Source organism: Tricharina praecox (assembly GCF_024521635.1).
Source record: "Tricharina praecox strain CBS 144465 chromosome Unknown BZA05scaffold_23, whole genome shotgun sequence".
In the NCBI taxonomy this organism is placed as follows: domain Eukaryota; kingdom Fungi; phylum Ascomycota; class Pezizomycetes; order Pezizales; family Pyronemataceae; genus Tricharina; species Tricharina praecox.
The window spans coordinates 624,125-637,937 of record NW_026250425.1 but is presented as its reverse complement, the minus strand read 5'-3'; the positions used below and the strand labels follow the sequence as shown (position 1 = coordinate 637,937).

General features: G+C 55.8%; 4 protein-coding genes across 4 annotated transcripts; 1 reads left to right on the top strand and 3 right to left on the bottom strand.

Annotated features, from left to right (window-relative positions):
• Window positions 1–1,801: 1,801 nt before the first annotated feature.
• BZA05DRAFT_136625 (concanavalin A-like lectin/glucanase domain-containing protein) lies at window positions 1,802–3,459 on the bottom strand. Its single transcript, XM_051478856.1, has 4 exons — window positions 3,116–3,459; window positions 2,467–3,027; window positions 2,076–2,372; window positions 1,802–2,019 (listed from the first exon to the last, which is right to left on the bottom strand). Exons 1-4 carry the CDS (start codon window positions 3,207–3,209, stop codon window positions 1,967–1,969), a joined length of 1,005 nt encoding a protein of 334 aa, XP_051337023.1. The 5' UTR covers window positions 3,210–3,459; the 3' UTR covers window positions 1,802–1,966.
• Window positions 3,460–7,720: 4,261 nt separating this feature from the next.
• On the top strand, window positions 7,721–8,986 carry BZA05DRAFT_341606 (GRASP55/65 PDZ-like domain-containing protein; the record flags this gene model as incomplete). Its single annotated transcript, XM_051481006.1, has 3 exons — window positions 7,721–7,867; window positions 7,943–8,026; window positions 8,084–8,986. The coding sequence occupies 3 exons, from the start codon at window positions 7,721–7,723 to the stop codon at window positions 8,984–8,986; spliced, it is 1,134 nt and encodes a 377-aa protein (XP_051337022.1).
• Window positions 8,987–9,668: 682 nt separating this feature from the next.
• BZA05DRAFT_406700 (uracil-DNA glycosylase-like protein) lies at window positions 9,669–11,193 on the bottom strand. The gene has a single exon (XM_051484544.1). It carries the CDS (start codon window positions 10,921–10,923, stop codon window positions 9,868–9,870), a length of 1,056 nt encoding a protein of 351 aa, XP_051337021.1. The 5' UTR covers window positions 10,924–11,193; the 3' UTR covers window positions 9,669–9,867.
• A 35-nt stretch (window positions 11,194–11,228) lies between these two features.
• On the bottom strand, window positions 11,229–13,661 carry BZA05DRAFT_476145 (disulfide-isomerase). The gene is made up of 4 exons (XM_051488235.1): window positions 13,153–13,661; window positions 12,986–13,085; window positions 11,900–12,923; window positions 11,229–11,844 (listed from the first exon to the last, which is right to left on the bottom strand). The coding sequence occupies exons 1-4, from the start codon at window positions 13,322–13,324 to the stop codon at window positions 11,482–11,484; spliced, it is 1,659 nt and encodes a 552-aa protein (XP_051337020.1). The 5' UTR covers window positions 13,325–13,661; the 3' UTR covers window positions 11,229–11,481.
• Window positions 13,662–13,813: the final 152 nt, after the last annotated feature.

Genomic DNA, 13,813 nt, shown 5'->3' with positions numbered 1-13,813 from the left:
AGTGTGTGTGTGCGTGTGTATAATGTATTGCCATAATCCAACTACCCAAGTAAGTCGCAGGCAACGAACGATTAAACAGTACCAAAAACAAAAAGGGTACCTTCAGGTACCTACCAGTACCGCCGATCGATCTCTCGGTGCCCAGGCTGAACTCCACGGCTATCCCCACGCTCATCCCCAGATTCCCCAGAGCAGCACAGCACCCCATTGCTGACCCGAGGGTACCTTTCCCACCGATCTCGCACACCACCCACTAAATCGGGTCATATCCGACATCAGGCGCCAGACCTCCAGATCTCCAGCCGTCATAGTCATCGTCATCTTCACGGCCATCGTCATCGTCATTGTTGTGGTTGTGGTCGTGTTCGTGGTCATGGTCGTGGTGGTAGTCGTGCGAAGCACAAATCCTATTCCATTCCGTTTCGACCGAATACCGGTACCGGCACATAACTCAACGCCGAGTAACGCAACGCCGAGTAACTCAACGCCGATGACCGCCCTCCTGCCTGCCCGCTTAATCGCCCACCTTCGTCTCCCCTACGTTCACGTGTGCGCACTCGTCGATCCTCCACTCCGTCCCCCCCCCACCCCGTCTCCCCCAGCCCAGCTACGATCCCCCTACGGCATACAGAGAATATTCCCTCCCAGGCTCCCACCGTTGATCCACCCCGCCCCACTCCACTCAACCCCACCCCGAAACCCACCCCGCCCCGAACCCAAAACCCAAAACCTGGGTACGGCCATCTCAATACCCTTATATGTACCCTTTCATTTTCGACGTCCATTGTCTTCCACCCGTCATCTTCCAACCCCGCCATGTGAAACGGCGTAACCTCTGTTCGTCCATTCGTTCATCCACCGGACCCCGGCAGGGCAACGCAAGGCCACGTTTCATCCATAGTATCCAGAGTGCAGGCCGGTACCGGCCACGGGAGACGGGAGAATGCATTCCCCCCGCCGTCCCCCCACCCACACACGCACCCACGTGTGAGCATATCATCACGACCCCTCGGTTTCACTGCCGCCCCACCTACCCCACCATGTGGCAGTGATGCGCGCCCTACGAGTCTACATATAGATACCGGCATATGCATACATACGACACACGCTCGCTAGAGGCCACTGCCGCTGACTACATACCTACATCAGGACCTACATGCTGTTGCTGTTAAACACAGCAACAGCATTTCATCGCAAGTGGCCGCAACCGCCCCTACACATACACAGCCGCACGCGCAAAGTCGACGGTCGAGTAGTGTAGATATACACAGATTTGAATTATATGTACCCAGATAGACACCGTACATCCATATACAATACAATTCCCTCGCCACTCCAAACATCCATCCACCTCCGACCCCATCCCCATACGTTTCCTGCTGGCCATGCAGCTGTGTGGGAAAATCCCTGATTACAAAAACGACAAACCGACAATCATTCATACCTAGCCATATCATGACTTCTATGATATACCCTTTCCTTTCCTTTCCTTCCTTGCTTCCCTTTCCAAGCAGATGGAAAAATAAAAATGCCCTGTACAGTAGTTCGCCCAAAACAGAGAAGAAAAAACATAAATACAACAGCGTAAAAGACAGAGAGAGAAACAGAAAAGCACACACACACAAACACAAACACATATTGCCCGTCTAAAACAGAAAGAAGAAAGAGAAAAAAGGACCCCCAAACGCTATGCAAGATACAAGAAGTAGAAGACCACGCGCGACACACAAAACACGAAACAAGACAAACGCAGAGAGAAAAAGATCCATAGTATCTATTTACCTTTTTGCCCCCTTCATTCTAAGCACACAAATCCTCACATCTCTGGACCTATCCTTCCTCCGCAGTCGCCCCAATAGCGTTATGTACCTAGATGAGGATCCACCCAATTACCAACCCCGCCGCCAAACTAACAAAGGCTCCTCCCATAGTACTGGACTTGCTGGCCGCTCCAGTGTAAAGGACTTCATCGGATCCAGTAACCGAAGGCGATGATGGCGAGGTGGGCGATTGGGTGGACTCCGTAGAGTCAGTACCCTTGTTTTTCGTGCTTCCGGGGGTAGGCTCACTAGAACCGCCTGTCTTCGTAGCAGTGTTGGTGGTGGGAATCAGAACTCCAGTCTTAGTGAGAGCAGGGCGAGAGGTGGACTCGGACGTGGGTGCCGACGATGTGGCGAGCTTGCCAGCATTTCCGGAGCCGCTCTGCGGTCCAGCACCGATCTTTCCTCCTCCCAGAGCCTCGATCGATTCCCAGCTTCCGGTTTTGTCGCTGAAGCGGTAAGCCGTTCCAGTCGAGTAGTCGATGACCTTGATTTCCTTGACCAGCATGTCGTAGGGACCCTCCTTGTAGTTAATCGGACCTCCAGACCACTCTGTTTTACAATTAGACTCTATTTTCTTTCTTCTTCCCCCTATCGAGCTCCAAATCTGGAAGAAAAAAACAAGAAGCAAAGATGGCAAACTTACGAATAGTACCCTCCTCATTGCCTGGGTCGCCAGCAGCCCAAGAGCCCATGCGGACCTGCATAGGGGTCTGGGGATAGTAGTCTCCCTTGACGTCGGCAGGCTTCAAGGTGCGAACGACCTGCCCGTTGATGATCCAATCGAGCTTCTCCTGGGTCCAGTCGAACGAATAGGTGTGGAAGTCGTCCTGGCTGGTGATGGGGTGAACAGCTCCACGGTCGTAGGAGTCGGTGTTTCCCTTTCCGAAGTAGTTCGACTGAGCTTCATCGGGCTTCGAACCGACCCACTCCCAATCAATTTCGTCAAGGTTGTCGGACTGGAGAACGACCGAAGACACGACACCACCACCAGGGGCCGCCTTCATGGTGACATCCAGATGTCCCCACATAATGTAAAAATTGCTGACGATCGTGGGAGCGTCCAGCTTCTTCTCGACACGGAAGATGGCACCATCCGCACCACCATACTTAATCACGTCTTCACCGGCAGTAGTGGTGAAGTCCGGAGCCGCACCACCGTAAACATGGTCGTAAGTTCCAGCAAGTGCCGGATCGTTAGGACAAGCTAAATTCAGGGCGAGTTAGCAGATGACTTGGCGGTGGGTATGTACAGCACAGCGATATATGTGGGGAATAGAGAGGGAGCAGCTTACTCTTCTCCATGGGGTTGCAAGCAGTCCATGTCTGGGCGGTAGCCAACGAAGCGGAGGCCACGAGAACGGCCAACTGAACGAAAGCTGAACGCATTTTGTAGGATGGGATGAGAATTGAACGAGCGAGTGGTTGATTTTGAAGCGGAGCCTGTTGATCTGTAGCGAGTGGGCACAGGTTTCTGCTGAAGGAGTGTTGTATTTTTCTTTCTAACGTTGATTGGCGACAGTGGGAGGAAATGAGGGATAAGTTGTTGTTATGATGGTAGAGAGCGTAGGGTGGTGGTGGTGGTAGTGATGGTGGTGGGTGGTTACAGTATTTGTGGGGGACCGCCGAGGCTGAGAGCTCAATGAGTGTCGTTGGGTTATGTAGCGGGATAGCTGTGAAAGTGAAAGTGAACGAACAACAGCAAGGCAAAACAACAACAACGGACCGTCAGTTCAAGAGGGGAGGGTAAGATTTAAAAGCTCCTGACTCCTGAGACCAAGCCCTTCCCTATCCTTTTCGCGAGCTTTGACCGCTCTACCCTTAGGCGCGTGCGTGCTGCGCCACTGGACCGGGCTTTCCCCTATTTAATCTTGAAGCCATCCGTTGCGCTTAGTTCGGAACTCGCCAAGGGAGGGGAGATTGGATATTCTCTACCAAGATGTCCGGGAGTTCTCTACGTGAACTTGGCACGGGCGGGCTTCGTTTTTCCTGGAGCGGGAGCGGCGGTGAAGAACGGCGTCAAAAAAAGCACGGGGGAAGCTGGTTCGATGGGAGGGACTGCGGGCGAAGGGTACGGAGAGCTCAGTCGCTTCCGGATCGCGACAGGACTTAAGTAGCGGTTCAAAGTGGGGCTGAGATGGCAGCAAGCACGGTGGGGGGGTGATGATGCAGAGAAGACTTCGAGAACAAGACGGCCGAAGACAACGATGGTGGTGATGATGGCGGAGGAGATCTTCCACGTTGACGATCGAAGGTAAAGATAGCCAACCAGCCAGCAATCCATCCATCCAGCCAGCCAGAGGGCGACGTGCGATGTGCGACGTGCGTTGGTCGTGCGGCCAGCCGGGGGGGCGCGGACGCCACACGGCGAAGAAAACAACAGGGAATCGTCAGGGACAGAGGGTTGCGACATGGCTGGGTTTACCGGGTGGGAGGTGCAGCTAGAGTCTAGAGTCTAGAGGAGAGTCTAGATTAGGAGTTGTCTAGTAACAGCATGATTACGGCTGTGCCGGGGTTGGCACCGCTACGAGAGCACTCAGCACTGGTTGGAACCATGGCGGGTGGTAGCTGTGTATCCGACCAACATGACTTTCCCCCCTTCAGCGTTTGGAGGTTGGAACGGCAGCTGAAGAGTCCTCTGGAGTACGTATCTACTAGCAGTAGGGACGTTCTGCAGACTCGACGCACCGCAACTACAACTATCCAGGGGTGTCAGATGGGGTTAGCTGGTTGGTGAGAAGTGGGAGGTTTTGCAACCCAAACTGCGAACTGGAACTACAACTAGAACTACAAAACACGAAATAAAACTATGGAGCGGTGGCGCGGCCGTGCACAATTGAGCGATACTGCAAGAGACAAGCGTTAGAGACAGTGACATGGTTTGTACCCTGTCTTTGACGCTTTCATCCAATCAGCATGTTTGTTGTGATCCAGATTAAATCGAGCTAACTCGCGCTACTCACGAACTTCAGTGGTTGTTGGTAGCGTCGCCGACCCATGTCCACACGATAGCTAGCCTGGTGACCTTCCTCCATTAAGTAGGACCCCTGTCCGTTGCTGTGGTGATAGTTGTAGTTGTGGTGCGTGGAGGAGTTGCAGAACATCCCTAGTAGTAGATGCCCTCTCTCTGGGGAACCCAAGCCGAATGAGGGGAGAAGAACGGGAGAACGGGAGAACGGGAGAACGGGAGAACATGGGCAGGTACGGCCACTCCCTCGTTGGCTGAGCTGACTGGAACGCCCACTCCCCGTTGGCTGAAGCTGACTGGATATCCACCAACACGAGCCGAACGGACCTGACGAACGCTTCTATACTATAGCGAACAGAACCACTTCTATACCATCATACGGTAGTACTCTATCGTTGGTCTACTTCAAACTCATCTGAATCTTTATCTGCTTCAAACACGACATGGGCCTGGCTAGCGGGCAGTCGGTCAGAAAAGTATCAGCCAGACAGCTCGAGCCGTATAGTGCAGATGTACCTATCGTATCATAGTCCTCGTCCTCGTCTCCATCCGAGTCCCGTCCTCGTTCCCGTAGAAACCGCGTAGAAAATCAAAGCCCGGAATCCGAAACGATCCGACGAGACCAGGCGAGACGCGACGATTCTCCAGGTAACTGTCATCTGTAGCACATGCTCTATCATGTCGACGCTGCTGTCCGCTCCCCGCGCGCGCGTATGTACACTGCAAGAAGAAGAAAAGGTCATTCCTGCACACTGCAGCCCCGTTGACGGTTGGACACGAATCCTGGGTACTTGGTTCGAGACGCGTCTCGTCAAGCGGTAGTATGTCATGCAATAACAACATCCATCATCGATCGGTGACGGTCCGCTCCTCTGGTTCCGAGCGCGGAACCTTATGCCCAGATTATGCCCAGGCCCCAGATATGCCCAGATTATGCCCAGGCCCCAGATATGCCCAGATATGCCGAGTCGTGCCCAGTCGTGCCCGGTTTTTCTTCTCGGGCTCGGCGGCCGTGATGCGTCGTCGCCAAAGTTTAAAGGGGAAACACTGCCAAGGCCACCAAGACCCCGGCGATTTTAATCGGTCCGAGATTAACAGCCAAGTTGCTCCCTTTCGGCCCAGCTTTGGACAACCCTCATCTCCAGAGCTATCTACATATCGGTTTCGCGAAGGCCGTTCATCGAGTATCTAGTCTATCCACCTATTTTAGTTCTCTCATCTGGAAGCAAGAAACAACGACGGCGTCTTCCACGACAGCAAGAGCACAAACGAAGCTTCGCCTGAAAGATACGGTACATGCTATCATCATAGCTCCACTCGGGGCCAGACCAGTGACCACCCCCCATGGCGGCACTGGGCAGAGGTCTTGTAACCTGTGCTAACAACACCCCTAAGTCTCTAAGTAGTCGGCTAAGAATTCTCCGGAATCACTGTTGTCCGACGCGGCGACCCGGCGACGCATAGGTCCTGAAGTACTTTTGAGAGTAACATGAATGATAAGGCGTGACGGCACCACGATACTTTGCAATGCTGGCTGCTTCTTGCCCCCCGTTTGCAAAGGAAAAATATGCTACATATCAAACGTCAACTCAAGCCCGTGGGGATGTCTAGATGGAATTCCGGCATCAAGGAACAGGTGGTACCTATCTAACCGAATTCTCCACCTTCTCTCAGCTCTTCCAGGTACCGTGGACGAAGAACAAGTATTTAACCGAATGTCTCCACCTGCTTCGAGCCCTTCCCCTTCCTCCCCTTCTTCGAGTCCTTCCATCTCTTCCAGGAAACCCAAGAACAAGTGGAGTACTCCACACACTAGCACCCAGGGCACTCAGCAGGGACGGTAAAGCCAGGGCCCACACCCAGAGTTAAAAAGGGAGCGAAAAACGAAAGAAAGCAAGAGATAAAAAAAGGGAGCCGAGCCGAGCCGAGCCTTCGTCCGAGCGCTCAGCGAATTGGCAGCCATGAGCGTCGTCACCGCTGCTCTGGCTAACTGGCCAAGCTTCTTGGTGTTTTTGCCATAGGGATCGATTGAGCCATGGGCACTGACCTCCCATCCCCCCAACGAGACCGAGAGACTCGAGTGGCTTGCAAGAGGCGTGCGACTCTATTTGGTAGCGGCCGCTTTGCCGCACCCCGATCGTCGGGTGTGTATCTGAAGGTTTTGTGGAGGAGGAGGAGGAGGAGGGTTCGCTGGGCGTGGAGAAGAGAAAGTCGTCGTCGTCGGTGTTTCGGGCTAGACCGAGTACCTGTACTATCATGCATACCTAGGAGAAGGCTGTGTACAAACATACGCGCATTCGCAAGAACCGGAATGAAAGGCTTGCCGTATGTACACGGTAGCACATACGAGCGGCTCCAACGGCGCAATGCCGTTCGCGCCGTTGTGGCGTAACTACTCCACTCAATTAGGCATACTTTGGTAGCCGCCATTTTACAGCGTTGCGGCTGTTTTCATCATTGAACGCTGAAGTCTGACCCGAGAATGCCGTCTCCAAAGCTCGCCTACTTGACGACTCCCTCCAGCCGCCTGCACGCGCGTCGCTCTGGATCCATTCCGGAAGCCTCGGACGGCAGGATATATATAGTTCCGGTCCGACCCTCGCCGCGACGCCAACTCGCCGAGTCGCCGGCGCCCCAAATTGTGACGTGATGCGCTCGCCTGCGGTGTGGAGTCGGGATGAAAACGGATGCATCTATATTTGTACAATACTGGCAATCAAAACCAGTGCGTCAGTTTGGGCTCAATTGAACTCAATTGTACTCCGTTCTGCTTCTCCGTTCGAACAGGGCGAGTGATTTATCGTGCATCCATGAAGGCCCCCCTACTCATCCCACGTGTCAGAGACGCTAAACACCCCATCTCTGAGCTTTACCTTACCTTAGCAACACTACCGTCACCACCACCCCACCAGACCCCTTCGTCGTCGTCGCAATGTCCTGGCTCAAAAAGTTCCTTCCCATCGGCGAAGAGCGGCGGCAAGGCGTCGCCTTCGGCTTCCAAGTCCTCAAAAACACAAACAAGTTCATCGTCATTGAGCCGTGGTTCGACTTTATCTGTGGCATCAACGGCCGGTTAGTCGTACGTCCCCTCGTCCCCCGTCCGCCGTCCCTGCAGTCTGCACGATACCGTGGGCCTTCATCTTACCGACCCTAGGAAGACGGGAATTCCTATCTGTTCTCAAAGGAAGTGGAAAACTGCGCTGGACGGGATGTCGCATTCATGGTGTGGAGCGCAAAGGTTCGTGACACCTTCTGCACCCCCCGGCCGCACCCCGCTGACCATCTCGCTCCCCAGGGCCAACGAATGCGCGACGTGATGGTGTCCGTCCCATCGACCTCGCTCTCCCTCGGGCTGGTGCTACAATGGTGTCCCGTCTCGACCACGGAGGACATCTGGCACATTCTCGACGTGGCCCCAAACTCCCCCGCGGACTTCGCCGGTCTGCTCCCCTACAGCGACTACATAATCGGCACGCCGGAGGGCATTGTGCGGGGAGAGTCCGGCCTCGGCGAGCTAGTCGAAGACCACATGGACCGGCCTCTGCGCCTATTCGTGTACAACCACGAATACGACGTGACGCGGGAGCTGCACATAACGCCGACGCGGTCGTGGGGCGGCGAGGGAGCTCTCGGTTGCGTCCTCGGCTTTGGCGCGCTGCACCGTGTTCCCGCCCCACTGCACGAGCCCGTCCAGGCCCCCGGTGAAACGCTGTTCTCGAATACCCCCCGCGCCTCTGGCGATGTCGCCCGTGCCGCTATGAACCCAGAGGACGCGGAGGAGGAGGAGCTGTTCCCGCCTACGGAGCCGGGGAACCTCATCACCCCTGCGGCGGTATCCGGCTCGCCCTCGCCCTATCAGTTCACGCCGATGGAGACGCCCGGGTTCCGTGGCGGGGCGCCGGCGGGCGCACATGTGTTTCCGCCGCAGGTCGCCCCTGCGAGGCACAAGCCGAGACATCACCATGCGAGGGACTTTAATCCGAGTATCATGGATGATTACCTCAGGGAGGGAGAGCAGAAGAGTTTGGAGCTGGAGGGCGGCGCAAAGGCGGGCGCTGCGACTGTCAAGCCTGGACTTCCGCCGCCGCCAAAGAGGGCGGGTCCCCCGCCGCCGAGGAAGAGCTCTACGCCGGTTCCTACCAGTCCTCCGCAGCCGCCGCCGGTAAAACGGGAGGGCGAGAACGATGAGCTGGATTGAGCAGATAGTGTGTGGGTGTTTCTGTCGCTTACTTACCGGTGTATATCTCTCATAGCGTTAGACTGGGATTGATGGCATCAGTGATATCTTGTGAGGAAAATCCATTAAAGTAGTGACTAAACGATGGCGATGAAAGTCTAGAATACATGAAATGACATGCACACACACATACAGGAAGATGGAAAGATAGCATACGCAGACAGCCCGAACAGTTCATCCAGCTCAAGCCTTTTCCGTGCCATCCGATGACTCTGCCGTCTCCTCCTCCATGTCTATGGCCATAGCGTCTTCTGAGTCCTCCTCTTCCTCAACTTTAGCTTGGGCTATCACCTTCGCCACTGCCTTCTCGACAGCCTCGATAGCCTCCTCCTCCTCTTCTTCCTTAGATTCAACCTGTTCTAGCACCTTCTTCGCCGCCTTCTCCACCGCCTCGTCCTCTTCCTCTTCCTCAGCTTTAGTCTGCTCGGCCACCTTCTTCGCCGCCTTCTCCACCGCCTCGTCCTCTTCCTCTTCCTCAGCTTTAGTCTGCTCGGCCACCTTCTTCGCCGCCTTCTCCACCGCCTCGTCCTCTTCCTCTTCCTCAGCTTTAGTCTGCTCGGCCACCTTCTTCGCCGCCTTCTCCACCGCCTCGTCCTCTTCCTCTTCCTCAGCTTTAGTCTGCTCGGCCACCTTCTTCGCCGCCTTCTCCACCGCCTCGTCCTCTTCCTCTTCCTCAGCTTTAGTCTGCTCGGCCACCTTCTTCGCCGCCTTCTCCACCGCCTCCTTCTCCGCTTCAGCAGCCGCCTTCGCCGCGTTCTCCGCCTCCACAGCCGCCTCGACCATCGCCTCCTCCTCGTCATCAAAGCCGAACTCATCCTCATCATCCTTCTTCTCCGTCTCCTTCACCTTCTTGTCCTCCACCTTCTTGTCCTCCACCTTCGCAGGCGCCCTCTTAACCCCCACCGGCGTACTCCCGTGCAAACTCCAATCGATCGGTCCCGCCTCACCGTAGCGCGCCTCAAGCCACTCATTCGCCTTCTTGAAGTGTCCGCAATCGAACTACACCCACTATTAGCGCTCACTCTCTCCACGCCCCCTCGCTCCACGTCGGTAGGTAGGTAACTCACCCAACCCCTATGCGCACTCAGCGGGCTCGGATGCACACTCCTCAGCACCAAATGCTTATTCTCATCAATGCCCACCTCCTTCACCCTCTTCTGCGCGTCCGCGCCCCACACCATAAAAACACACCCTCTCCCCTTGGCGAGATGGCTTAGTACGGCGCCCGTAATCTTCTCCCACCCCTTCCCCGCATGCGACGCCGCCTCGCCTCTCCTAACCGTGAGCGCTGCATTAAGCAGCAACACCCCCCTCCTCGCCCAGGGGCTCAAATCCCCGCCCCTCCCAGGCGGCGGCCGGAAATCGGGATAATCCCTCGCCAGCGCTTTGTATATATTGCCCAGCGACGGGGGCGCGGGGGTCGGCGGGGACACGGAAAAGCTCAGCCCCATGGCCTGTCCGGGACCGTGGTACGGGTCCTGGCCCAGCACGACGACGCGCACGGACGGGAGCGGGCACAGGCGCGTCCACGTGTAGATCTGTGGGGCGGGTGGGTAGACGGGACCGCGCTCCGAGGCGAGGAACGCCTTGAGGGAGAGAAATTGTGGGGTTGTGAGGAGAGGGGCCAACAGGCCGAGGTAGCTCGGCCCGATGCTCGAGAGCTCGAGGGAGAGAAGGGTACGCTGCTCAGGCGTGAGGGTGGAGAGCCAGGTGGCTTTGTTGAATTTTGGGAGCGTGGAGGTCGCGATGTCGCCGCTGCCATTAGTCGACGAGGTGCTGGAGCCGGAGTTGGAGCTGCTGGGTGAAGCTGCCGGCCTGAAGAAGGAGGCTATTGAACGCGTCTTTTTGGCTGTACTTGAGGGGGTCGGGGGTGCTTTGCGCTTGAGGTTGCCGGACATGGTGGTGGTGATTGTTGGTAGGTTTTTCGTTGTATGGTGGGGAGAGATGAAGAGGACGGCGAGGTTTAACTACCTGAGTAGGAGGAAGTTACTGGTGTTGAGCAGGCGAATGTTGACAGGTGTGATGTACGGTTGGGGTACTTAGCGTATCAAAAGACGGGACGAATAAATCTGGGGGTGGGGACGGCACGCATTTCAGTCGGGCTGACTGACGTCTTTGGGCTCTTCATTACTCGTGTTGGACGGTCCATGCGTTGCATCACGCGAATCGGGAAAACCAACACGACACGCTCGGACCGCAAGTCTGGCCAACAGTTGCAAAAGCAAACATCGATTGATGTGACACCAATCAAAACTACAATTCGTCAAGCTACATGTGATGTAAAACAGCATAAAGTAATATCGTGAACAGAAGAAGAAACGCCGTTAAAGAAAAAGAGACAACACAGAATAGAACAGTTCAACGCATAAGTAGCCCCATCCAAACCCAGTAATGTAGTACAAGTAAATCCAAGCGTACTGAATAACGTCATTTTGTTAGCTCTTATCCCGCAGCTTTTACAACTCGTTGTGGATCCTCTCGTCTCCGACCACAGCCGAGCTTGCCGCTGCGGCAGCCTCCTTCACCTTCTCGGTGGCCTCCTTCACCTTTTCAGTGGCGGTCTCCGACTTCTCCTCAGCCTTTTCTGAGACCTTACTGGCGGCAGCGGCGGCAGAGCCAAGAACCTCCTCGGCCTCATCGGCGGCAACCTCGGCGGGGGGAGCGACGTAGGCGTCAACCTTGTGGGTACCGTGCTCCTTGACGAAGTTGGCAAGGTCCTCGACGGTGCGGCTTCCAGTGTAGTCAATCGCAGTCTTGGAGCCAGCAGGGAAGAGCTTGATGGTGGGGAAGCCCTGGATCTCGATGGGAACGTCGTTGGCCTGGACACGAATCAGTAAACTTTCACCACGACAGGTCAAGGTGCGGTGAACTCACAGTAGCATCAACCTTGGCGATGATGACCTTGGCGCCAAACTCCTTGTCGTCAAAGTACAGCTTGCCGAGCTCCTCGTACTTAGGAGCGAGGTTCTTGCAGTGTCCACACCAGGGAGCGTAGAACTCGACGAGAACGTCCTTCTCGGCATCCATGACGATGTCCTCGTAGTTGTTGGCAACGATGACGTGGACGGGGCCCTCCTGCTTCTCAGGCACAGGCTCGGACTTGATGCTGGGGTTGATGTTGCCGGCGGAGAAGTCCTCGACGAACTTGGCAAGGGCGGCCTCGGTCATCTCGGTGTCCTGGTCGAAGGGGTACTTCTGGTTCTTGGCGGTCTCCTGGATGGCGAACGCGGGCCACTTCTGCTCGAGGTTCAGGTTCTGGGCGTGAGCGCCGAAAGCAGCAGCATCAATGGTGGCGAAATTGATCTTGCCACGGTACTTCTCGGCGAGGGGCTTGGCTGCCTTGGTGAACTTCTCCTTGTCGGCATCGTTGTCGACGAAGATGTACGCGAGAGGGATGCCAGCGTCCATGTACCCAGCGTACGTCTCCGGACCGACCTCACCGACCAGCGGGGTGCTGGCAACCTTGGCGAACTCCATAACCTTCTCGAGCTCGAACTTGCCATCGTACACAGTCTTGCCCTCGTCGAAGCTCTTGTACAGGACGAGAGCGGGGGTCTTGACACCGGCGGCCTTAGCCAACGCGGCGTCGGAAGTGGCACCGAACAGGTAGCTGTCCCTCAAGGACTCAGCCACCTGGGAGTAGGTGGCGTTGGTGTCCTTATCGTCGGCACCGAAGTAGGCAACCAGGACAACATTATCGGCGGCGATGAAGGTCTCGTGGCTCTCCTTGTCAAGGATGGAGACGGCAGGCAGGGACTGCTTGATCATGTACGAGACGATGGCATCCGACTTGCGCTGGCCGCCGTAGGGGGCGACGTTGTCAGGGCCACGGAACACCTTGACGGTGGGGTAACCCTGGACACCTTGCTTCTCACAGAGCTCAGTCTCGACAGTGCAGCTAGGGGGGGGAAGTATGGTTAGCGCCTTGTTCCAGTGCTTCGGAAAAGCTAGACCACTCACTCAATCTTGGCCAAAGGAATGCCCTTCTCCTTCAGTTTTGTGGCGGCATCCTCGTACTCGGGGGCTAAAGCTTTGCAGTGTCCGCACCAGGGAGCGTAGACTATTTGACTTCTGTCAGTTACGCTACACGGCGAGATGTGAAGCTCAGAGAAGACGGGACAACGCACACTCAGCCAGCACCAACGGGTTCTCTTTTACGAAAGGCTCGAAGGTATCAGTCTTCAGAACATGGACATTCGAGGGCACCTCATCGACGGCAGCGGCAGCAGCCTCCTCAGCGGAGACAGTGTAGGCAAGCAGCGAGAGCGCGACGGCAGAGAGCTCCTTGAAACCCTTCATTGTGATGTGTGGTGGTGGAGGTTTGTGCGTTAAGACGTGGAGTGTAAAGGTTGACGGAGTTCTGAGTTTTCGTCAAGTAGGTTCGTATTGCTCGTGGAGAAAGAGGATGAGGAGGATGAGGAGGATGAGGAGGAGGAGGAAGAGGAGGAGACGTTATTGAAGACTGAGGGGCGGTGGTGGAGTGGAGGAGGGTAGTGGTGTAGGGGGGGTTGATTAGTCGAAAGGTAGAGCTTCTTCGCAGGGACAATGTGTTCTTTTTGAAGCAAGCACTCAGATGTCTCCGGGGGGGTGTGTGTGGCATTCAAAGCATACAAGCTCCTTCATAGCTGGGGGAGCGCGTTGTGGAACGGAGGTTAGGGTTGGCCGTGGGAATTGTGGCCGCTGATTGGCCGACGCGGTCGCACTAAACAGATGTTAACACTTTGTCCAGAAGCCCCGTCGGCCTGTTCTTTTCTCTTTGCACTCTCGCTCGTTCGCCTGTTTCTCCAG

Excerpts from the sequence above, each read along its gene's own strand:
- BZA05DRAFT_136625 (XM_051478856.1), bottom strand. The coding sequence starts at position 3,209 with ATGCGTTCAGCTTTCGTTCAGTTGGCCGTTCTCGTGGCCTCCGCTTCG. Across the intron at positions 2,373-2,466 it reads CAATGAGGAGGGTACTATTC|AGTGGTCTGGAGGTCCGATT; the intron begins GTAAGTTTGCCA and ends ATTGTAAAACAG. Across the intron at positions 2,020-2,075 it reads CACTGCTACGAAGACAGGCG|TCCACCCAATCGCCCACCTC; the intron begins GTTCTAGTGAGC and ends GACTCTACGGAG.
- BZA05DRAFT_406700 (XM_051484544.1), bottom strand. The coding sequence starts at position 10,923 with ATGTCCGGCAACCTCAAGCGCAAAGCACCCCCGACCCCCTCAAGTACA.
- BZA05DRAFT_476145 (XM_051488235.1), bottom strand. The coding sequence starts at position 13,324 with ATGAAGGGTTTCAAGGAGCTCTCTGCCGTCGCGCTCTCGCTGCTTGCC. Across the intron at positions 13,086-13,152 it reads CCCGTTGGTGCTGGCTGAGT|TCTACGCTCCCTGGTGCGGA; the intron begins GTGCGTTGTCCC and ends GAAGTCAAATAG. Across the intron at positions 11,845-11,899 it reads TCGCCAAGGTTGATGCTACT|GCCAACGACGTTCCCATCGA; the intron begins GTGAGTTCACCG and ends ATTCGTGTCCAG.